The following is a 25,939-nucleotide window of genomic DNA, read 5'->3' on the forward strand; positions in this document are numbered from 1 at the left end:
AAAAAAAAAAAAAAAAGATAACAATTAGTACCAGACATGACCTTGGCATCTGGTAACTTTCATTTATTTATTTATTTTCCTGTTAGGTCAGTTTAGCAAGGTAATTCTTAAGTTACCTAGAAAGATAAGAACAAATTTCCCTAAATTTTTTTTTTTCCAAGATGATATCTCACTCTGTTGCCCAGACTGGAGTGCAGTGGTGTGATCTCAGCTCACTGTAATGTTTGCCTCCTAGATTCAAGTGATTCTCCTGCCTCAGCCTCCTGAGTAGCTGGGATTACAGGCACCCACCACCACACCTGGCTAATTTTTTACATTTTTAGTAGAGACCTTGTCTCTATTTAAAAAAAAAAAAAAAGTATGGAGCAATAAATATAAAATTTTCACAGAGGAATACACACTGTGTCATATAGTATTGCTTTTTAAACTAAATAACTAATTCACTAGATTGTAATCTCCTGATGGGTCAATGTTTGCAAAGGTCCAGTTACTTTGGAATGGGATCTAATTTTTAAAATATATAAAGGCTGGGTGTGGTGGCTCACATCTATAATCCCAGAACTTTGGGAGGTCAAGGTAGGAGGATTGCTTAAGTCTAGGGGTTTAGGACCAGCTTGGGCAACATAGTGAGGCCCCATTTCAACTTTTTTGTAACAAAATAAAAAATATGAAACTCATACTGAAGAATGCTGCTTTCGTTTTTTAATGCTGAAGTATCTACTTCAAATATTCAGATAACTGCATTCATTTAAAAGGAGAGAGTATTTTAAAATTTTAGCAGTAGGGAGAACAACAAAGGAATCTGATATATAAATTGAGATTCCTAAATAAGATGTCTGTCTATTCCATTTATGATGCTTAAAAAAAAAAAAAAACAAAAAGAAAAAGCCTTTCGTTCCTCCAGAGAAACACTAGCTTTTTCAAGTCCTAAACTCTTCCAAGTAGTAGATTAGCATATAAAAAAATCTAACCCTGAAACAAAAGGAGGAAGACAGCAGTCTTGACGATAGAAACTGTTCTTATTTCTATACTTCTCAGTACTGAGAATATAATAGGTGTTCAATAAGTAATTCTGATTAATTGGTGTTTACATAATACGGTAAATTGGAACACAGAAAAATCGTATTAACTGTGATTCTTTTTTTTACTTTGAAAACTATGTTTATCAATCTCCTCAAAAAACACAATTTCTTTGCTGAAGGAGGAATGTGGAAAGACAAGTAGAACATATTTACAAGAAAAAAATGATCAGATTGGTCATGACCAGCAATGAAAACCATCCTTTAGTGCTGACTTTTAAGTGTATGTGATCTGTTCATTTTCTGGATATAGACTGCACAATCCTCAATCAAACATTTGTCAAAAGCAAGCTAAAGTAGATTTTATATATATAATATTATTACCAAACATTTTACATGAATTGGCAGCTAAATTGCTAGGAAGAGGGAGTTTACTAACCTTATTTTCACTTGAAGAAGTTTGAAGCAGTAATTTCGGTAGTTACTCTTTCTATTTGCAATGCATAAGTCACTATTAAAACTTATACTCTACTGGCTAAATAAGAATGAATTTATCACCCACCTATAGGTATAATTTTTTCTGGGTCACAACAGCAGTATACCATATTCCCAACATTCTAAGTAGTTCTTGGTCTGCACTTTGGGCCATCCTAATCAGGTCTCACCTCACCAAAGGCTCCAGCTGCAGACAACAACTCTTTAATGCCAGAAGTGAATCCTCATCAAAAAGGTCAGGCACAATATCCAAGTATTTTCATACAGTAACACATTTCTTTAACATTTTTGAAAAACAACCTCTTCTCAGGAGCAATGACCTTCTGAGATCTACTTAAAATGGCTGTAAGCCTTACATCGCTAACAGATAAGAGGATAATGAAAGAGAGGCACACAGATTTGCAAGGCAGTTCATGGTCTAAGAATCACCAAAGCAGTTTTTTCCCTATTGACAGAAGGCTTTAACATTGTAAACTAAAATGTGGTAAGGGACCATAATAATATACATATTGTTAGCTGAAATAAATGCTAAAACAGAAAGGGGCAATATAAATTTCTTGAGTTAACTCTGAAAAGAGAAATAATCAAAACGAATTATAAAGTTCCATCACCAAAAATACAATTTTAACTACTTCAGAATCCAGATTCTACCATTCAAAGAAATCACTGTTAGCAAGCTGAATACATTATGATACATTTTGGGGAAATGCCAAAAACTTTCTTAATTTATTGGAAAACATATTTACAAGACAGAATAGATACATGTTTTCTTCCAAATATTGCTGAATTCTACAAAAGAATATGACTACTAAGGAAAATAACTTAATAATAGTTTCTTTTTTTTTTAAGAGATAGGGTCTCACTCTGTCACCCAGGAATGATCATGGCTCAATGTGGCCTCAACCTCCTGAGCTGAAGTGATCCTCCCACCTCGGCCTCCAGAGTAGCTGGGAATATAAGCATGTGCTACCACATCCAGCTAATTTTTAAATTTTTTGTAGAGACGGGAACTTGCTATTTCCCAGGCTGGCCTTGAACTACTGGGCTCAAGTGAGCCTCCCACCACAGTCTTCCAAAGTGATGGTAGTACAGGCATGAGCTACTGCACGTGGACAATAAATAAAAATTTTAAAAGCCACATCATATTCTGGAAACATTTAGTAAAAACATATTATATGCCTGACATTGTACTAAAAACTACAGATATGACTGTGAACAAGACAACTATGTTTAGATTCTAGAAGTGAAAACTGATCATTTTCTTCTAGTGTGGAAAGTACAATGAAAAAATAAGAGTTTTCTGGGAGTACATATGTGGGTAGGCCCTGGAGGTCTTGATGTTTAAGGAGGTACATGAAAGGAATCTAAAAGTTAACTACGGAAAGGAAAAGGAGTGTGGCAGAAGAAGGAAATTATAAGCAGAGGTAAAACAGGATGTGTAAAAGTCTGAAGGTAAAACAGATAGTAACAGGACAGAAAGACAAAAAAGCAGTTAAGTTTTAATTCAAGAACAAGAAACAGGATCACCTACAGAAAGGTTTATACCATGGACCCAAGATAAAAGGCAAAAGACAGAAAGAATTTTAGTTTCCAATGACAAAAAAAAAAAAAGTGTTAAAGATAACAGCTGAACCTGGAATAGTAGGCATTTCAGTCGCAACACAGACATTTCAAAGAGAAGACGACGTGGAGCTGCTAGACTGCTTGGAGAGGACTATTCATGTACTACAATATAGGGGATGGCATAGACAGATTTAAAATAGTGAAAGGCTGATTAAAACTAATCAATTAAAACTAATTACATTTTAACTTTATAGTCTGTCTCTCCAAACTCCAACACTGTATTAAACAACTATGGACAAAATGGAAAAGGAAAGGGTATTACAAGAAAAAATAAAAATGACTAAGGTTTGATCATTCAAAGTAGAATCAGGGGAACAGAGGGAAGAACTATGCTAACTTATTTCAAACTTTTAATTACATAGAATGTTTATGCTCTCTACACAGGCTTTCTGACTCAACATCATCATCGTCGAGATGTTCAGCATCATCACAAACATCGTATCTGTCCTCCTGTACCTTCAGTACAAATGGCTTTAAAGATTAACTTGTCATTAATCTTGTTGACTGGACACAGTGGCTCACACCTGTAATCCCAGCACTTTGGGAGTCTGTGGCAGGGGAGAATTGAGACCAGCCTGGGTAACATGTTAAGATCCGATCTCTACAAAGAATTTTTAGAAATTAGCCGAGTGCAGTGAATGCACCTGTGGCCCCAGCTACTCAGGAAGCTGAGGCAGGAGGATCCCTTGAGCCTGCGAGGTCGAGGCTGCACTGAGCCATAGCTGTGCCAATGAACTCCTGCCTACGGAGTAAGACTCTGTCTCAAAAAAAATAAAAAAACTTATCTATATTTCACAAGTAATTTTACCAATAAAATCTAAAGTATTTAAATAGCCAGGCATGCTGGCTCACACCTGTAATCCTAGCACTTTGGGAGGCTGACACAGGTAGATCACTTGAGCCCAGGAGTTTGAGGCCAGCCTGGGCAACATGGTAAAACCCCTTCTCTACAAAAAATACAAAACTTAGCCAGGCCTGGTGGCATGCGCCTGCAGCCCCAGCAAGTTGGGAGGCTGAGGTTGGGGGATCGCTTACGCCTGGGAGGCGGAGGTTGCAATGAGCCTAGATATGGCCACTGTACTCTAGCCTGGGCGACAGAGCCAGAACCTGTCTCAAATAATAATAACAATAATAATAATAATAATAAAGTATTTAAACTGCAAATTATGGCACAAAGATACAATGGTCTTGATTTAAAAATTAGTTAAGATGTACTAAACCATAAACACTTGAACTTTGGGCTAAAGTTCTGATTCCACTTCTTAATTTAAATAATAGATAAGGTAACAATAGTTTGAAATTTGCACTTCAGAAAAATGTAATTGCCATGACAAAATCTAAAATCTTGGGTAAACTGAGTAAGTTATTATTATTATTATTATTATTTGAGACAGAGTTTCACTCTTGTCACCCAGGCTGGAGTGCAATGGCACGGTCTCGGCTCTCTGCAGCCTCCGCCTCCTGGGTTCAAGCAATTCTCCTGTCTCAGCCTCCCAAGTAGCTGGGATTACAGGTGTCTGCCACCACACCCAGCTAACTTTTGTATTTTTAGTAGAGACGGGGTTTAACCATGATGCTCAGGCTGGTCTTGAACTCCTGACCTCAGGTGATCCACCCACCTCAGCCTCCCAAAGTGGTGGGATTACTGGCGTGGGGCACTGTGCCTGGCCAAATCCAATAAGTTAATTATTCTAAGTCTATATTGAATACAAATAGCTCCACAGTTTCCTTTCTGATTCACATCAAAGAGAACAAAATATGATTAAACATGGCAGTGTGTTCAACTTACTGTGACTTCAAATTTTACTTTGGAATTGTGTATGAAAAAGTAATTAAAGGCATCTGCATGCCAACATGTTATTCAGAAGTTAAAAATTATCATTCCTTTTTGTTTCCTAGATACCTTGGCTCATTACACAAATTTAAATGGAGTCGCTGATGCTTTAAAATAAATATCTACTTATAAATCAGCTAATAACATTCCCTATTTTTATCACAAGTTTCCACATTCCTAACACATTATTAGAACAGTTCAATGTACCAAATATTATTTGAGTAGAAGAGCCTGCAAAGCATCGATAGTGAATTGTTTAGCCAGAATCTGAGTGAGAATTTATAGGTAATATAAATCATAGTCATCACATTGTAAACCTAACCATGTCAGAATTTCTCTAAGAAATTTAGCAGTCATTCTGACTTTGCAATGATGCTTTTCATGGTAAGACCCACTAAGAGAGTAGCCACTCGCCAGAAGCCAGCAGCAATTCAGTTGTCTGTTGAATAAATTTATTGTTGGTTCTTTGTTTTTATAAATTATAAAATAAAAGTAAACGAACTGGTAAGAAACACTTTCTTTCCACAAATCTGGGCAAGTCAATTTTCATACTGATCTACAGCCCTCTATTTGAAAATTTGCTTGATCCCAAAACAATTATTCTCTGAAGACAGAGGGGTAAGGACCACTGATATTCACAAAGCCAAGTGTTCACAAATATAAGAGGATGCATATTCATTATAAAACACATGCTCTGGCCGGGTGCGGTGGCTCACGCCTGTAATCCCAGCACTTTGGGAGGCCGAGGCAGGGGGATCACGAGGTCAGGAGTTCAAGACCAGCCTGGTGGAGATGGTGAAATCCCATCTCTACTAAAAACACAAAAAATTAGCCAGGCAAGGTGGCAGGCACCTGTAATCCCAGCTACTCGGGAGGCTGAGGCAGGAGAATCACTTGAACTTGGAGGGCGAAGGTTGCAGTGAGCTGAGATCGCACCACTGTACTCCAGCCTGGGTGACAGTGCTAGGCGCCGTCTCAAAAAAAAAAAAACCAAAAACATACATGCTCTATACCAGGCACAGGGCTGAGTCCTTTTATTAATAATAATAAAAGGTATTACCTAATTTACTCCTTAAAACAGCCTTATAAGATATATTGTATCATTAGCCCTGCTTTACAAAGGAGAAAAAAGAAGTTCGAAGAGGTTAAATCTATCTCCCTCAGCAATAGTAAGTGGCAGGGGTAGTCTGTGTGACATAGAGGTTGAAGAACTACTAAATATTTTATCAGTGTTTCTCAAAATGCAGTTCATGGTCCATCTACATCAAAATCACCCTGGATGTTTGTAAAGTACAGAGTCCTAGGGCCCACTAAATAAAAATATTTGCTGACAGAGCCAGTAACCTGCACTTTTAATGATTTCTCCAAATAATTCCAATGTTCAATATAGCTGGTAACTACCAATATACCATAGTAGACTTATGGCTGACTTGTTTTTAATTTGGGGGTATTTCTCTTGCAAGAAATAAGGATAGGACAAAACTCAACTAAGATGCCAGCAAATAAGAATGTTATAAATAATTGAGAAAACAGAATATTTCTTCAGGCTTTTACCATACGCTACTGATTTATTTCAATGGCTACCACGCAAATCAATGGGCACATTGTAAGAGCAGTTAAAATCACTACATGTATTTAAAGCAAACTGACTCTTCAAGTGCCTAAACTGAATGCTAATCAATGTTCCATATCTGCCATCATTTAGCTAACCAGAAGTTTTAGAATGAAGACCTTAGAACTTTGCAACTTTCGACAGTTCTTTAAATGTGTAAGTATCATAATTCATTTCCCCCTAAAAACATAGTATACCTTTTTTTTTTTTTGAGACAGGGTCTTGCTCTGTTGCCAGCCTGGAGTGCAGTGGCACAATCTCGGCTCACTGCAACCTCTGCCACCACCTAGGTTCAAACTATTCTCCTGCCTCAGCCTTCCGAGTAGCTGGGACTACAAGTACATGCCATCACACCCGGCTAATTTTTGTACTTTTAGTAGAGATGGGGTTTCTCCATGTTGGCCAGGATAGTCTCATTCTCTTGACCTCATGATCCACCCGTCTCGGCCTCCCAAAGTGCTGGGATTACAGGCGTGAGCCACCGCACCCAGCCAAATATAGTCAACTTTTATGAGAACATCCCCATGCTTATGAAGTTGTTAAACCTTATTTAAACATGATGATTTATCTTGGTCCTTCTCCCCTTGGTACGGCTTTAGCCTTACAGTCCTAAGAGGACACACACCTTCTGCTCACTCTGGAGGCAATCAAATGTTTAAATCAAGACTTAGAATGTACATTTCAAGAGGCTGAAAAATTTTCAATCCAGTTCAATCCAATAAAATGCATTTAGTCCACTAAACTAAGAAAATCTCAGAGGAATAGGACCTGAGTCATATTCTCAAGGGGCTTGCAACTTGGGGTAAACAAAGCCATTTCCAACAGACTTAGAGATAGGGCAAGAAGCAAATTAATTGTTTTAATTGAAATATAAAGTGTTGCAGAAATGCGAATAGTAAAATAAATTAACTCAAAGAGAAATGGACAAGCATGAAAGAACAGGCAGCATCTATCTGAATTGGGCTTTGATGACAAAGAACCATCTCAATTGTCAAGGGTTGAAAGATGAGGTACATTCTTAAACGAAGGAAGATAAGGAGTGATGTATATAGGGTAGCTATAATATAAAGTTCACGGTGTGGTCACGGTATATTGACCAGTGCTCTGTAGTTGAGGCAAAGAACACACGTGAGGAGAAATGAGCATGGGAAATTAAGTCAAGGATAGGAAACTAAGAGACTCTGAAGCCATGTTAAGGAATTTAAACAAACGTTTCTGAGCAGAGAAGTGAAGTAATTAAAAGAAATGCAATGTCAATTTAATGTGAATTAAAAATACATTAAAAAAATCATAAAAAAAATTGTCCTTCATACTTTCATATCATTGAGAGGCAGTAAAACAAGAAAGATAAGAAAGTTGTAATGATGGCACCAAGAAAGAAAGATGCAAGAAGTATGTCTGAGTTAAGATGGATAGAATCTAATATGAAGCTTGACAAGGAAAAGTCAAAGTGAGTCAAGTTAGACACTGGAATTAAAAATATTATCAACCAGGATATAAAACACAGAAGGAAGAACATGTTTGTCTTTTGTTTTTTTAAATACCTTTAGGTGGATTGAGGCAGGGGAAGATGAATTTGGCTTTAGATATGAGATTTAGGTGCTAGAAAATATAACCAGGAGGCATTTATTAAAGTGAATCTGCGGTTTCAGAAATACCTCAAAAGCAGAAAAGTTCATCTAGGTATCACCTGCAAAGATAGGAAGGATAGTGAGGCATGGAAATGGCTGTAATGAAGCAAAGCATGTACATCATTCAAGAACAAAATAGAGTGAAGGGCTGATCTGCTCAAAATAACTTTTATTTTAAAAGTAGGTGGTAAAAGGGGAACAATAAAACTCATAAGAAATAATAAGAATATCAGGAAACTACAATGTTTCAAAAGTCAAAGGAGAAGAGAGTTTGAAGAAAACTGATTGGCCAACAGTGTTAAAATGCTGCAGAGATGTTGGGGGTACATGAAACTAAAAAGAAAATAATCATTAGGAATTAGAAGGTCATTATTGTAGGTGAAACAATGAAAGTACAGGAATACTTGTTTCAAATAATTCAAGATTTTGTTTTTTTTATTTGAGACGGAGTCTCGCCCTGTCACCCAGGCTAGAGTGCAGTGGCATGATCTTGGCTCACTGCAACCTCTGCCTCCCAGGTTCAAGTGACTCTCCTGCCTCTGCTTCCCGAGTAGCTGGGACTACAGGTGCCTGCCACCTATAGTCTAATTTTTGTATATTTCTTTTTAGTAGAGATGGGGTTTCACCATACTTGCCAGGCTGGTCTCGAACTCCTGACCCTGTGATCCACCCACCTCGGTTTCCCAAACTGTTGGGATTACAGGTGTGAGCCACCATGCCTAGCCTATTTCAAGATTTCTTAACAAGGCAAAAGTATTTTTAACTTTTAGATACTATTAAAAATCCAAAAAACTTCCCAATTAATAAAAGGGTAAATAGAAAATATTATTTTCAAATAAAATGTAGCCATTTTTAACATATTGAAAATTATTTGACTGATTAAATAAATTTGTTTTCTCTACTAATACAGTGCTTTCAAAAATAGACAATATGCAGCTTTTGCATTCAAAGTAATTTTTTAATCAACTGACAAAGACTAGCTCCTTGACCTAATTTTTTAAGTTCCTCTAAGCTCACTTCTACTAAGTTTCATTCTTGGTCCCCTTCCTGTCATTGGTTTATCCTAGACCAGTTTTAGATAAGAATCCAGCAATAGTCATTCCCCTCAACTGGGGCCATTTTAGCAAGAATCCCCTACCTTTGACGTCTCCTCTTTGTAATTTTTCCATCCACTGACCACCTCACCTCAATTCTTGGCTATAAATCCCCACTTGTTGTTGTTATATTGAGAGTTGAGCTTATCTCTCTCTCCTACTGCAATACCCTTAATTGCAATAGTCTTGAATAATGTCTTCCTTACTGTTTTAACAAATATCAGAATAATTTTTTCTTTAACACAACAAGGCATTTAAGGAAAGCAGTCACACTCTTGTCAATATTAACAGAAAAATAATTTACCATACAATCACAAATAAAAGTGAAAGTTCAACAGAATATCCATATGACTGGCAACTTAAACACTAAGATAAGTTAGAGTTTACAAAGTGAGTATAAAAAGGTTCCCTCAATATTTCAAGCAAAATAATTTTTTTAAAGGCTTTCCTACTTAAAGACAAGGGCACTGAAAAGTAGTAGAATGAAGCTTATTGCCTATTCATGCCAGAACTTACCAGTCAGAACTTTTAATAATAACAGAATGAAAATGGGAGAAAGCAGTTGATGTGTAATCAGTAGTCAAGTTATATGTCATATAAAGCAATGGATACAAACAGCGCTTGACACCCAAATTCCTCTATTCAGTCAACAAATACTTATTTAGGCTTGGCCCAAGGGAGGAAAGATAGAATAATAATGCAGACCCCCTATGCCAGAAAGGATCCTATGAGTTAGGAGACATGACATGTACAAATAAGCAGAATGCTATAAATAGCTAAAATACAAAGATGAATGGGATAAATTAATTGAAGAAAGGTACAAGTAAAGTGTTATCAGAGTTAGAGAAATGAGAGATAATTTCTGATAAGGCAAGAAAAGGTTTCACGAAAAAAAAGAGGGTATGTGATTTAAGTCTTCATGCATGATTGTTAGGATTAACAGGTAGAAGAAAAAGGGAAGGCATTTTAGTGATAGAAAGAAGCATAAGGAAAAGCAGCCCAGGCACAATGGCTCACACCTGTAATCCCAGCACTTTGGGAGGCTGAGGCAGGTGGATCACCTGAGGTCAGGAGTTCAAGACCAGCCTGGCCAACATAGTGAAGTCCTGTCTCTAATAAAAATAAAAAAATAACACAGAAATAGTAGTGCATGCCTGTAATCACAGCTACCTGGGAGGTCAAGGCAGTGGGAGGCCAAGGCAGGAGAATCGCTTGAATCCAGGAGGCGGAGGCTGCAGTGAACTGAGATCACACCACTGCACTCCAGCCCAGGCAAAAGAGAGACTGTGTGTCAAAAAAAAAAAAAACGGAAAAGCAGAGTGTATTAACAGTTTTCTGTATCCAATGGAAAGAAGAACAGTAGAAATTAACACTTAGGCCTGTGTAGTGAATTGAATACTGTCTCCCGAACATTCATGACTATCCGGAACCTCAGAATACGGCCTTATTTGGAAGCAGGGTCTTTGCGGATGTAATGAATTAAGGACCTTGAGGTAAAAATTATCCTGGATTTATCTTGGACCCTGAATCCAAAGAGGAAAGGACACAGAAACACATAGAGAAGGCCATGAGAAGACAGAGGCAAAGAATGGGAGATGCTGCCACAAACCAAGGAATACTTGGGGTCACCAAAAAATTGAAGAGGCAAGGAATAATTCTTTTCTAGGGACTGAGGCAGAGCAGGAAGCACCTTTTGAGGGGCCGAGGGGCCCAGGGGTCCCTGCATGCATGGAAATAAAGGATATTCCTGAGTTCCTTCAAGTGAAACTCTAAGCATCTATCTAGCCAGCCCTGAGAAATAAGTAACTTGTTAAGCCAGAAAGTAATAGTAGCCTAAAAGAAGCTGTCTGATTTCCCTATAGCAACTAAAGATAACATCTTAATATGTGCCCCTGAGTTGTCATTCAGAAGAACAGACCCCCTCCCTCACCAAGAACCCACACTGAGCTGATCAGACCTTAGACCACAGGGGAACTAAAGACTAATGCTTACCATCCTTCTTTGTTCTAAATTTCTTCCCAGGCTGGGTGTGGTGGCTCATTCCTGTAATCCTAGCACTTTGGGAGGCTGAGGCGGGTGGATCACTTGAGGTCAGGAGTTTGAAACCAGCCTGGCCAACATGGTGAAACCCCTTCTCTGCTAAAAATACAAGAAATTTAGCTGGGCGAAGTGGCGGACACCTATAATCCCAGCTACTCAGGAGGCTGAGGCAGAAGAATCACTTGAACCTGGGAAGTGGAGGTTGCAGTGAGCAGAGATCGTGCCACTGCACTCCAGCCTGGGCGACAGAGTAATACTCCATCTCAAATTAATTAATTAATTTCTTCCTGAAGGGCCTGGAGGGAGTCATACCCATGAGCCAGTTAATGTTCTTTTCTGCTGACCTCAAATTTTAAAAAGATGCTTCTCTTCCTTAACCAATTGTAAATCAAAAAACCTTTAAATCTGTCTACCTACCTATTACCTACCTGTAAGCTCCCCCTTCAAGATATCCTACCCTTTTAGGCCAAAATCAATGAGTATCCTCCATGTATTGATTTATGATTTTTGCCTGTAGCTTCTATATTCCTGAAAGTTACCCTTGCCTTTAAAAACCCTTACCCGTGAGCCTTGGGGATGTCACGCTTTGAGCATGTACCTGGCCCTCTTTGCTTAATGCCCTATAAATGTCTTCCTTTCTACTGCTACAAAAACTCTGGTGTAGATATGTGATTTTACTGAGCCAGGTAAGTAGACCCAACTCCAGTTCTATAACAGGACTTCAGAGGGAATACAGTCATATAAACATCTTGATTTCAGCTGCTAAAACTGAGTTAAATGTCTCGTTTCAGTTTATGAATTGTGGTAATTTGTTACAGCAACCCTCGGAAACTAATATAGCTTAGTTAAGGACAATTCACAGAGGGCTATATTTTCCATGCCCAACATTTCTTTTTATTACATTTTGAAAAAAAACAAAATACTGACAAAAAAAAGTTTCTCAGGCCGGCAGTAGTGGCTCACGCCTGTAATCCCAGCACGCTGGGAGGCTTAGGCAGGTGGATCATGAGGTCAGGAGATCAAGACCATCCCGGCTGACATGGTGAAACCATGACTCTACTAAAAATACAAAAAATTTAGCCAGGTGTGGTGGCGGGCGCCTGTAGTCCCAGATACTCAGGAGGTTGAGGCAGGAGAATGGCGTGAACCCGGGAGGCGGAGCTTGCAGTGAGCCAAGATCACGCCACTGCACTTGAGCCTGGGCGACAGAGACTCCACCTCAAAAAAAAGAAAAAAAAGTCTCGGCTGGGCGCAGTGACTCACGACTGTAATCCCAGCACTTTGGGAAACTGAGGTGGGAAGATTACTTGAGCCCAAGAGTTCAAGACCAACATAGGCAACATAGACCCCTGCAGTCTCTACAAAAGATAAAAAAAATTAGCCAGGCATGGTGGTGAATGCCTGTAGTCCCAGGGGCTCAGAAGCATGAGGTGAGAGGATTGGTTGACCCCAGGATGTTGAGACTGCTGTAAGCCACAATGGTGCCACTGTACTCCAGCCTGGGACAGAGCGAGACCCTGTCTCAAAAAAATAAAAAATTTAAAAATTTAAATAAATTTCTCCTTTATAAGCATATTCTCATATTACTAGTCAATTATATATTTTTAAAAAGGCAAAAAGAAAACAATGAAATGTCATTACTTACAATGCGTGACTCCAGCCAGAGTTTGGTAGAAAGTAGGAGTATCACTATCATCAGTGAGGGTAACATACACACCTCCAGATAGAAGCCATCGAGAGAAAGTAAAAGCATCTTTGTTTAGAAAAAGCCAATTTCTAAACTTTTCATAGTTTACCTTTTCACCCTAAAATTAAAACAAGAAAACATAAGTTTAGTCAAATTTTAAGGTATCTTACTTGAAACCTGCACAACCTGAAATTGGCAATTAGTTGGTATTTACCTTTCTGTTATCTAGAAAGGAAGGATTATCTAATAACACTGCAGTGTGTGTGTGTGTGTGTGTGTGTGTGTGTGTGTATATATATATATGGAAATCAAACTGTTTTAAAAAATAATTATACTTCATAACTTCTACTTGCATAAAATCTGTATGTTAATTACAAATTATTTCATCAATTCAGTAAAGCAGTACACTGCCAATAAGCCAGATTTTGTTTGCTAAAATATATCCCAAAATCAGTAAACTGCATTTTTTTGTTGTTGTTTTTGTTCGTTTGTTTGTTTCGAGACGGAGTCTCGCTCTGTCACCCAGGCTTGAGTGCAGTGGCGTGATCTTGGCTCACTGCAAGCTCTGCCTCCCGGGTTCATGCCATTCCCCTGCCACAGCCTCCTGAGTAGCTGGGACTATAAGTGCCTGCCATCATGCCCAGCTAATTTTTTGTATTTTTTAGTAGAGATGGGCTTTCACCGTGTTAGCTCAGGATGGTCTTGATCTCCTGATCTCATGATCTGCCCATCTCAGCCTCCCAAAGTGCTGGGATTACAGGTGTGAGCCACCATGTCCAGCCATCTGCATTTCTTTAAACATTTAATAAATCCAATTTTTCATTTGCCTTATCCCTCTTCTTTAGCACTCTTTAATCTGCCTGAGTTACTATATTTTAATTCAATCTGTATTGAATTAAAATACTCTTTAAATTTCATTTGTGAATTAATAACAACTATCCAGGTGTCCTCCTAGAGTAGACAATCAGGATCCCAGAAGGCATCACTGAAAACATGTATGCACACAGAGAACAAAAAGAAGCAAGTTGATTTCTGTTTCTTTGCTTTCTTTCCAGGTATTTGTCTTGATAAATCTCTGCAGAAAAGTATCCAGGCTGAAAAAGAGCATCATATGGTTGTTCAAGCCAATCCCTTTGCTTAGAAGACAAGAGATCCTAGGTTTAGTGGGAGCCAGGTATTTCTAAGCAGAAAAAGGGAAAACCAATTCACAAGGAAATACAATGAAGTTACAACCTAAACTATTTGATCAGGAAAAAAAAGAAAGAAATACAATGAATAATGACAGTCAAGATTAGAGCAGCTCTAATCCTAATAGACATGTTAAAGAATACAAATAATTAGTTACCTAAAAGAGATATGGTAGAAACGTATCTACATTGTTTAGTAGCATCCTATTAAGTGAGGCAATACTCTTAGCCTGGTAGTTTCAGAACATTTAACGTGAGTGCAATCCAAGCAATCAAGACACTGACAGTCTTGTTTTTCTGAATGGAAGAATATGGTGTGAAAGTTGATCATACAAATTGGGTCATAACTAAATCAGAGTCAACAGGCCCAGGGGAGAAGCATTCAGGATACATTGCTCTTGAAATAAATTCTCTGTAAGTCCAGCTGCTGAGATGATTTGCTGCAACTAATTCTGCCCGCCACCATCGCCCACCAACTGGAGTTTGCCAGCTCCCTAAAGTTTTACTAACACCAATGAACTTTCTTTCAGGACCACATGTAACACTCCCTTTTTTAGAAAACTCCCAACCTTCTCTTTGTTATTTGGACATACTGAAGACCACCCAGTCTGCATGTATGCTCTATACATTTTTATTTTGACATTGACAATGACATTCAGACATGTTGTAGGGACATATGAGTATCCTGCCAACATGTTTAGAAATGAGAGTTCCTCCCCATATTCTTTCTGTATCCCACATTTAGTCTAGAAAGAAGCTTAGTAGTATAAATTCTACAAGCTGATGCACATTTTTACACACATTAACATCTCAGACATTGGGATAAGTCTTAAAATCAATAGCATCCTTTAATTGTAATCTCTTAGTGGTTGTGATATTGTTAAATATATATTTGGTCTTCATCTCTTTTGCTGGCATGCAACTCCTAAAATTCTTGTAGTCTCCAAAGTGATAAATGACTCTGCATGCTAATGAATTGACCCAAGGCTGGGTAGGAAGCTGCTAGATAGCCTCAGGATGGGGGCTGGCCAAAGGAAAAAAAAATGATTAACCTCTAGGGAGGGAGGGGAGAGGGCTGAAAGTTGGGCTGATTACCAATGGTCAATGATTTAATCAATCATGATCACTAGTGAAGATGTCTAGGGGGCAGTTTTGTGGAACTAATCCCTCAACTTGTGGGATCTGATGCTATCTCCAGGTAGACCCTTCTACCACCTTCACACACAGCTAATACCAAATGTTTACAATGTCCTAGTGACAGCTCTAAATATTTCAAATACTAATTTAATCTTCAAAACACTCCCTACAGAAGGCACTATTATTACCCCCATCTTACCGTAAGAAAACCAAGACACCAAAAGGTTAAGGAATTTGCGTACTGTTATACAGTGGAAGAAAGAGCACTGAACTCAGGTAGTCCAGGCTCCAAAGTTAGCATACTGCCTGTCTAAGTGAAATACAAAGTAATCTCTGAAGTTCACTTGCTAATTGGGAATCATTCCACATAACTGGTAGACCAAAAATTACACTGTCAAATCTGATTTTTTGTTTTTGAGTCATGAATCTCTTCTAAAAAGAGAAGAAAAGTATAAAATATAAATTTCCATTTTAAGAGTCAACAACCTAAAAGAAGTCAGTGACAAAGAAAAATTCATATAACACCTAGGTGGATTTCTTTATAACTTCATCTGTCAAGGGTAATAATAAAGCATAAGACAGAAAAAGCTGAGACCCATATCACTTAAATCTAAGCACTAGGTCCTTACATTTTACCTAAAGTGCTTTTCTTTGTGTGTGTATGTGTATAAACACAAAAACAACACAAAGCATTGTTACTGAAGGTCTGAACTAACCTATTCTAATATAAATACTTGGATAGCAAGGTTCTACATACAATCATCAGACACACTACTCAGATACTAGAGCAGGCAAATAAATCAAATAGTTGAATCAAATACCAATAGCCTATTTACAAGGTTGGTTTTATACCAACTAGAGGTATCTAATAATTCAAATAGCCATACACATGAGCTTCACATTTCTTTGATCTTTTCTTCTCTAAAAATCTTATTAAAAATACCACCAACTTAGGTATTAATTACCATAGCCTTATGATGTCTTTATTATAGTTACTTCCTCTTCCCATTATTGAAATTGAAGCATTCCAACTTCCCATCAAAATTTCCTCTTATGAGTACATTCCATCTAGCATACTGACACCAGCAATTTTTTAATTCCACAGGACCTACACCAATGACCTACCTGCAGGTCACCAAATTTAATGATCACTTCTCAGTGATCAAAGGTCAACTCACTAGATCTTTCAGGGTATTTGACATAGTTGAGTTCTCTTTCCTTCTTGAAACATTGGCCTCAGTTGGGTTCTAGGACACTATTCTCTTTTATTAATCCTCTTTTCTTGCAGGCCATTTCTTATTGATCTGTTTTGAGTCCTCTTCATCTCTTCAAACTCTAAACACTGGATTACAGGACTCACTCTTCCAACCTGCTTTCTATCTAAACTTACTCCTAGATGATCTCATCCTCACCTGTAAGCCAACAACAAATCCTTTCTCCTCAACAACAAATTTATATATCAAAAATCACATTTGACAACTCCATTTGAGTGCCTAATAGGATTCTCAAGTGTAATTACATCTTTCTTGACATCCAACCCCCTAACCTGCTTCTCCATTACTCTTAGCCATCTCAGGTAGTGGTAACTCCATTCAGGCTAAATACTAATCATCTTCCCTCTACTCATTCTGTCACATAGTCCATAATCAATACAAGAAAAAATTCTAGGCCAACTCTACCTTTGAAATAAATGCAGAATCTGAAAACTTCTCATTACCTCACTGCTACACCATGATCTAAATGATGGATTAAATCATTGACCTTTGGTAATCACGATCCTCATGCCTGGATTATTCAGATACCTCAACTGGACTCAGTTCAACCTACTCCCCACATAAGATCCAAAGTTATCACGTGTTCAAAAAAAAAAAAGCAACTCATATTTTGTTACTCCTCTACTCAAAACCTTCCAGTGGTTTCTATCTCACTCAGGGTAAGAGTCAAAGGACTCACACTGTTCTGTAGGACAATATATAATAATTTCCTACCACTCCCCTGTTCACACTATTCCAATTAAATTGGCCTTGTTATTGTTCCTTGGATATACAACTATACCCCCACCTCAAGGTCTTTGCTATATTCTCTTGACGAAAAGTGGTCCCCCAGATATCCTCATGGTTTTCTTTCTCACTTGCTATAAATTCTTTACTCAAATCTTACTTATCTGACAGACCTAACCATTCTATATAAAATAACAAGGTTCAGATTTTCAATATTACCATCTTCTTCCTTTATTCTACTTTATTTTCCCCTACTGCCCTAATTATCAGCTAATACATGTGCCTGCTATTGTGCTTAAATTGTTAAGAGTACTGGGTGGCCAACCACACTTAGTTTCCATCTACAAAAATGAGAATGTCTTCATAAACCTTATTAAAATGAAAAAATATCATACTTCCTGAAAAAGAAAAAAGAGTATTAATGTTTTGGACATCTATGTCAAAAATCCAATCAGTCAGGTTTGCTAGATTATCTTTTTTTCTTACAAGCAAATTTTTATTATGGGGAAACAAACAAACAAATCATAGCTCAGTTTGTCCTGAAGTCGTAAATTGCTATCACAGCAACTTCCAGTCAATATGCCAGAACCAAAAACACAGGAAGCGCATCCTTTTGCACCTGACACTTGGAAATGCTGGATAAAATGTTAACAACATAACCACCACCAAAAACTGCATGCTAAGCTCAAAAGCAAGAAAGAGATATCACCAGGGGATATCAACACAGGAGATACTCAAACCAGAGGGGTAAGAAACTAATGATAGACAGTCCAAATATATATCAGAACCAGATACATGCAAATGACTGAAATATGGACAATCAATGTCTATACAGTCATGAAGGCAGAGCTAACTCCCCAAATAAAATAAAGAACAATGAAGGACTGTCATACTGGTGAAACGGAATTGTGTCAAAAAGCCACCCATAAGAAACTGGGCAGCACTCAGTGCTGCATGAAAGAATCAGAACTTCTTGTTTTTTGGGTTTTTTTTGTTTTTTTTTTGAGACAGAGTCTCACTCTGTTGCCCAGGCTGGAGTGCAATGGCGTGATCTTGGCTCAAGGCAAGCTCCGCCTCCCGGGTTCATGCCATTCGCCTGTGGGACTACAGGCGCCTGCCACCACGCCCAGCCAATTTTCTTTTGTATTTTTTAGTAGAGACGGGGTTTCACGGTGTTAGCCAGGATGGTCTCAATCTCCTGACCCCGTGATCCACCCACCTCGGCCTCCCAAAGTGTTGGGATTACAGGCCTGAACCACCACGCATGGCCGAATCAGAACTTCTAAAGGGATGTTTACTCTACAATCACTAAGGACTTTTCACATACTAGCAGACCTCTGAAAAGAAAAATAAAATAATTCTCTCTGTCAAAAGATATACTTTTTCTATCATTGAATTGCTTCTATTGTTTAATTTTTCTATAAAGGCACAATGAAAATATATTATTTTTGAAAACAGAAAAAATGACTTTTCCCCCCTCTGGTAGAGGTGGGGTCTTGCTACATTGTCCAGGCTGATATTGAACTCCTGGGCTCAAGAGATCTTCTCGCCTGGGTCACCCAAAGTACTTGGATTACAGGTGTGAGCCACCTTGCCTGGCCCAAAGATGACAATTTTTTAACACAAATATTTCACTATGTAAATCAACTAGGTAAAATAAATGACAAAATAGGCCTTGATAAAACAGGTCACAGATGGCTCAAGGCTAATGAATGAATGATATCCATGATGAAAAGCGAAGACACTACAACATGAGCACTGTTTCAGGTTCCTGCAGGAATGTGTGTGTGTGTGTGTATTGCTGTGTTAATGTGAGTATATAGGATTGTGTTTCATTATACTCTAAGTATGAATAGTTGTCTTTACAGTAGAATTGAAAATTTTCAGATTCACAAATATAGCAGTAATGAGAGTCATGGAATAGCACATAAATAGAAACATCAATAAATATAAAAATACCAAAAGTAATCTGCACATAAACATCTGTTTGTCATACTTAAAACTTATTACACGACTAAGAGTTAATACTTTGTCAACGAAAAGGGATAAAATGTAAATCTTTAAATATACCTCTGAGAAACACTTCCTGAGTGTATCTGGGACTTTACCATCCACCACATGGAGCATTCTTTCCATTTCTTCCCGTATAACATAGTTCCCAGATTCACTTGAAAAAAGACTAAAAATGTCTAAGAGAAAGAAAGAATAAATTAATCTTAAAAAGATCAAATATACGTGGTGGAAGTAGGGAGAAAAGAGAAAGCTACAATAACTGAGTGATTACTAGGGCCAAGCACTTTATAAATACAGTTTATTCCTTAAAATAACCCAGCAACAAAAATTTAGAACAGCAGTATAGTATCTTTTCAAACATGCCAAATTTGCAAACGTCTTTAGGTATAACAATACAAAGTGTTAGCAAAGACTAGGACAAACATGACCTCTTATACACTGTTAATAGGAGCATAAATTATTGCAACCACTTTCATGAGTAATTTGGCAAAATCTAATAAAGGTCAAGAGACATTCCATCTTTTAAAAACTCTGATACCTGCGTACAAAATACAGGATGTTTGCTGAAATACTGTTTGTAAAAGCAAAACTTAGAAAAAAAAAGGTAAATGTCTATCAACAAGAGAACAGGTAAAATGAGATACACACAATGAAATACTACATAGAAGTTAAAATATGTTTCAAGATGGATAAATATCAAAAAATATAATATTCAGAGGAAAAGCAAATGACAAAATCATCTGTATAGTACAGTAGTACCCCCGATCCATGGTTTTGCTTTCCAAGGTTTCAGTCACCTGTGGTTAACAGAGGTCTAAAAATATTAAATGGAAATTTCCAGAAATGAACAATTAATAAACTTTAAATTGAACACTGTTCTGAGTAACATGATAAAATCTCTTGCCTCCCACTTTATCCCACCTGGGACCTGAATGATCCTGTTGTCCAGTGTATCCACATGCTATTTGCCTGTTAGTCACTTAGTGGCCATTTTGGTTATCAGACTTATAGATCACAAGAAGGGTGAGTACAGTAAGATATTTTAAGAGCACGAGTGACCATATTAACATAACTTTTATTATGGTATGTTGTTATAATAGTACTATTTTATTGTTGTTGTTAATATCTTACTGTGCCTAATTTTTAAATTAATCTTTATCATAGATATGTATGTATAGGAAGAAACAGTATATACAGGGTTTGGGAATATCTATGGTTTCAGACATCCACTGGGAGGGTCTTGGAACAGATCTGTGCAGATAAGGGGGAACTAATGTGTACTATTTATTTAAAACTTTAAAACTGCAAAGTAGTTGACAATGTTTAAGGACACATAAACATGTTATAAATGTATTACAGCCAGCATGAGAAATGAATCACCAAATTCATGAAAGTGGTAACCTCTGTAGAGGGAAGAACAGAATGGGATCATGAAGGGATACAATGAAAATTTTTTAAAAATCAAATCAGGGACATAGGATGCAATGTTAAGAAATAGTAAAGCTAGGTGGAGGTACGTATTATATGTATGTTTGAAATATTGTTGTTATAAGCTGAACTTTATCCCCCTAAAGATATACTGAAGTCCTAACCTTAAAGTACCTGTGTACGTGAGATTATCTGGAAACAGAGTCTTTGTAGGTATAATCAAGTTAAGATGAGGTCATTAGGGTGGGACCCAATATAATATGACTGCTGCCCTTATAAGAAGAAAAGCACAAACAGAAAAAAAAGCCATGTGATAAGACAGGCAGGGATTAGAATGATACAGCTGCAGGCCAAGGAACCCCAAGGATTGTAGTCATCCCAGAAGCAAGAGAGAAGAAAGAATTTTCCCCTACAGGTTTCAGAGAAAGCATGGCCCTGCTGACACTTTGATTTTAGACATTTAGCCTTCAGAACTGTGAGATAATAAATATCTGTTGTTCTAAGCTACCCAGTTTGTGGTGCTTTGTTATGGCAGCCCTAGAAAACTAATACAATCACATTTTAAAAAAACGAAGAAACTTAAAAAATATGTTTGTGACTTAAAAAATTGTTACCAGTTGTACCTCAGTATCCATAGGGGATTAGTTACAAAACCCCCAAGGACACTAAAATCTGCAGGTGCTCAAGCCTCATATAAAATGGCATGGTATTTGCATGTGAAAACTAAAAAGAAAATCCTAAGCACCCCACCCAACTGAACAGACTCCCTCTCTTGGCCAAGGGGGCCCCAGAAAATCCTTAAAAACAGACACTGGTCATGAGGGGATGGGCAGTCAGACACATTTCATTATATCCAATCCCTTTTGCAGTTTAGATGCAACAACTAAACGGCATTAATGTTAAAATAAAGATCATAAGACTGACAGACTCTTTGTGGCAGAAAGATACCAAATTGCAAACAAAACCTAAAGCTATGCCAGGCAAGGATTAAGTCATGTACCTCTACACTTAAAGAATAAACTGCCAGGTGTGGTGGCTCACATTGGTAATCCCAGCACTTTGGGATGCCAAGACGAGAGAATCACTTGAGGCCAGGAGTTTGAGACCCCTATCTCTACAAAAAATTTAAAAATTAGCTTGGGCCGGGCGCGGTGGCTCAAGCCTGTAATCCCAGCACTTTGGGAGGCCGAGACGGGCGGATGACGAGGTCAGGAGATCGAGACCATCCTGGCTAACACGGTGAAACCCCGTCTCTACTAAAAAATACAAAAAACTAGCCGGGCGACGTGGTGGGCGCCTGTAGTCCCAGCTACCCGGAGGCTGAGGCAGGAGAATGGCATAAACCCGGGAGGCGGAGCTTGCAGTTAGCTGGGAACCGGCCACTGCACTCCAGCCCGGGCGACAGAGAGAGACTCCGTCTCAAAAAAAAAAAAAAATTAGCTTGGCATTGTGGCACATGCCTGTAGTCCCAGCTACTCAGAAGGCTGAAACAGGAGGATCACTTGAGCCCAGCAGTTCAAGGCTGCAGTGAGCTATCTTGCCACTGCACTGCAGACTGGGAGACAGAATGAAACCCTGTCTCAATCAACCAATCAATAAATTATGTTCTAACTGCTACAATATTTTTCTTTTTCTTTTTTTGAGACAGAGTCTTGCCCCTGTTGACCAGGTTGGAGTGCAGTGGCACAATCTCCACCTACTGCAACCTCCACCTCCTGGGTTCAAGCAATTCTCCTGTTTCAGCCGCCCTAGTAGCTGGGATTACAGTCACATGCTACCACGCCCAGCTAATTTTTGTATTTTTAGTAGAGACGGGGTTTCACCATGTTGGTCAGGCTAGTCTCGAACTCCTAACCTGATACACCTGCTTCAGCCTCCCAAAGTGCTGGGATTACAGGCATGAGCCACCGTGCCTGGCCATTTTTCTTTTTCTCTAGCAGTTATTGAATAAGCACTGGCCTTGAGATAAGCAATACTGAAACAATTGCAGCTCATTTACCACCAAATGCTAAAGTACTGACTCCTGTTCCATAAGCCATAACTACAGCTTTGACTGGACAAGAGAGCTATTTCAGTAACTATCAACAAGTTAGTGGCCTCCTGATAAGAAGACCACTGACCACGGACTGGTTCTGGCTGGTTTACAGAGGCTGCCCACTTGACTGCCTTGGTGTCCTTGTTTCATCTTTTGACTTATAGGGCCTAACTGTAATACATTTAAATGTTAATTCTCCACCCCAAAGTAAACATGGGACACGTATAACATGTACGTTTGTTGAGTACACATGTGTCAGGAACCACTTCATGAATATTCACGGCCCCTCCGATAAGCTGTTGAATATGTACAACTGGCCAACCTCTTCAGCATAATAAGTCTCTGTTCCATTCACCCTTGCATAGTACCTGTTTGGGGTTATCTGCTGGAGGCTATGTTTCTCAGGCTGTCAGAATGGCCACCTTGCAGGCTGTAACCCTTTATAAGAAATAAAGTCTCCTTTCCAAATTTATAGATATAATTAAATAAAGTCTCCTTTCCAAATTTAGAGATATCATAATTTTTTTCAGTTGACACATATAACCTATCCACATCCTCCCATATATTTTAAATCATCATTAGGTTATTTATAATACCTAAAACAATGTGAATGCTATGTAAATAGTTGTCACAGTGTGTTGCTTTTTATTTGTATTATTTTTATTGCTGTACTGTTACCTTAAGTTCCTGGCCTCAAAAAGATCCTCCTGCCTCAGCCTCCCAAATAACTAGGATTACAGGCATGCGCTACCATACCTGTCCGGTATTTTTAATTATTGCTGCCTGGGGCCAATTTATATTTCTGCTGGTGAAGAAATGCTAATTTGGAAACACCAAGATCACAATTATATTCTAATACATAAAACTGGGTTTATGGATACATTCATTATCTTGATTATGGTAATGGTTTACTGGGCATATACATGTGTCAAAACATATACAAATGTATAACTAAGTATGCTGGCTCATGTCTCTAATCCTAGCACTTTGGAAGGCAGAGGCAGAAGGATCAGTTGAGGCCAGGAGTTTCAGTCCAGCCTGGGCAACCTAGCAGGACCCTATCTCTACAAAAATAAAATAAAGAAAATGAATTAGCTAGGCATGGTGGCATGCACCTATAGTCCTAGCTACCTGGGAGGCTGAGGTAGGTGGATCACTTGAGCCCAGGAGTTAAGGGCTGCAGTGAGCTATGTGCCACTATGCCACTATACTCTTGCCTGGGCTACAGAGTGAGGCTATCTCCTCTGTCCCCTATCCCCTCAAAAAAACAAAAACAAAAACAAAACTACATATCAAAATATATACTTTATATATGTGTATATTATTGTATGACAATTATACCTCAAAACTTTTTAAAAAATGATCTCTTTATCCATTTTGTGCTACTATAATAGAATACCACAGATCTAGCAACTTATTATAATGAACAGAGATTTATTTCTTACAATTCTGGAGGCTAAGAAGTCAAGGCACCTGCATCTGGCAAGGACCTTCTTGCTCTTCTAATATCCCATAGCAGAAAGCAGAAGAGCAAGAGAACACATGCAAGAGGGAGACAGAAGGAGGCTGAATTCTTCCTTTATAAGGATGCCACTCCTGTGATAAGAAGCTCACTCCTGAGATAACAGCATTAATTCATTCATGCATGCAGACCCCTCATGACCTAATCATCTCTTAAAGATCCCACCTCTCAACACTGTTGCACTGCAGATTAAGTTTCCACCCATGAACTTTGGGTAACATGTTCAAACCTTAGCAAGAATTAAAAATAATGGTCTAGATTCAGGAATAGGAGGAGATTCTAAGAAATTCAGAAGCAGTCCCAGGGCAGTATATTAGTCTGTTGAGGCTGTTGTAACAAAATACCATAAACTGAGTGCTTATAAATAACAAATTTATTTCTCACAGTTCTAGAGGCTGGGAAGTACACCATCAGTTTGGTGTCTGGTGAAGGACTACTTCCTAGTTCATAGACAGCCACCTCTCATTGTATCCTCACACAGAGGAAAATATAAAGGGTCTCTCTAGGGCCTCTTTTATTAGGGCACTTAATCCCACTCATAAGATACTTATGATTAACCCTCATGACCTAATCACCTCCCAAAGGCCCCATCCCCTAATACCAATCACCTTGGTGGTTAGGATTTCAATATATGAAGTTTGAGGGAGACACAAACATTCAGACCATAGTAGGCAAATTAGAAAAGGAAGAAGGAAGAGAGAAAGACCCAGAATATGGTGGTCAAGAATAAAAGCGTAGGAATTTTGGGAACAAAATGTTACATTCTGTGTAATATAAACAGCTTCCATACTTCCCCTGGGAAATCTTCAATAAAATATGCAATGCTTATGAATGCTTTTGGTAAGGCAGATCTGTCTTTGGGGAGCTCAAAGAAAACAATGAGGAGACAGAAGACCTTACAAATAAATGAACGAATTTTTTTAAATGAAATAAATCTATATCCTACAAAGCACAGAAAGACACCAAGCAACTGAGATTATCTTCCCTTTCACACTTAGCAGGGGAAATGGTGTCCTCTCATTATAGCGTTTCCCTGATTAGCAGGATTTAAAGGTAATGAATGAGGTGCCACTCTTTTCTGTGCTTAGATAATTCACCTAATAAAATTAATTTCTGAAGTTAAAAGTAAAACATTAAAAAAAAAACCTTTTACAAAGAACGTATATAAAATATTATCAAGTAAGTAAATTTCGGTTTTGTTTGTGAAACAAAGAACAGACTACTACATCTATGTCATCAGAATTTTTAAAAATAAGTTATATTGAGACATAATGAACATCTCATAAAATTCACCCTTTTAAAGTAAACATTCCAGTGATTTTTAAAGTATATTTATAAGGTTGTGCAACTGTCACTCCTATGTAATTCCAGAACATTTTCACCAGAACATTTTCACCAACCCAAAAGGAAACCCTGTACCCACTAGCAGTTGTTCTCCATTTCCCTCTCCCCGATACCTCCAGCAACCACTAATCTACCATTTCTGCCACTGTAGATTTGCCTAATCTTGAAATTTCATATAAATGGAATCATACCTATTGTGACTGACATCTATCACTAAGCAAAATGTTTTCAAGTTCAT

The 25,939-nt window shown here is 38.1% G+C and overlaps 1 protein-coding gene across 1 annotated transcript in view; it reads right to left on the reverse strand.

Moving 5' to 3' along the window:
* USP32 (ubiquitin specific peptidase 32) overlaps positions 1-25,939 on the reverse strand; it is a 233,496-nt gene that overhangs the window by 114,824 nt on the left and 92,733 nt on the right. Inside the window, exons 4-5 of the mRNA XM_011953649.1 lie at positions 19,430-19,548; positions 12,994-13,153 (exon numbers count right to left, since the gene is read on the reverse strand). Of these exons, the coding sequence (XP_011809039.1) occupies positions 12,994-13,153; positions 19,430-19,548 (279 nt within the window). The remainder of the gene's footprint in view (positions 1-12,993; positions 13,154-19,429; positions 19,549-25,939) is intronic.

The sequence above is a fragment of the Colobus angolensis genome, unplaced genomic scaffold (assembly GCF_000951035.1).
Source record: "Colobus angolensis palliatus isolate OR3802 unplaced genomic scaffold, Cang.pa_1.0 Scaffold37, whole genome shotgun sequence".
NCBI classification, from domain to species: Eukaryota; Metazoa; Chordata; class Mammalia; order Primates; family Cercopithecidae; genus Colobus; species Colobus angolensis.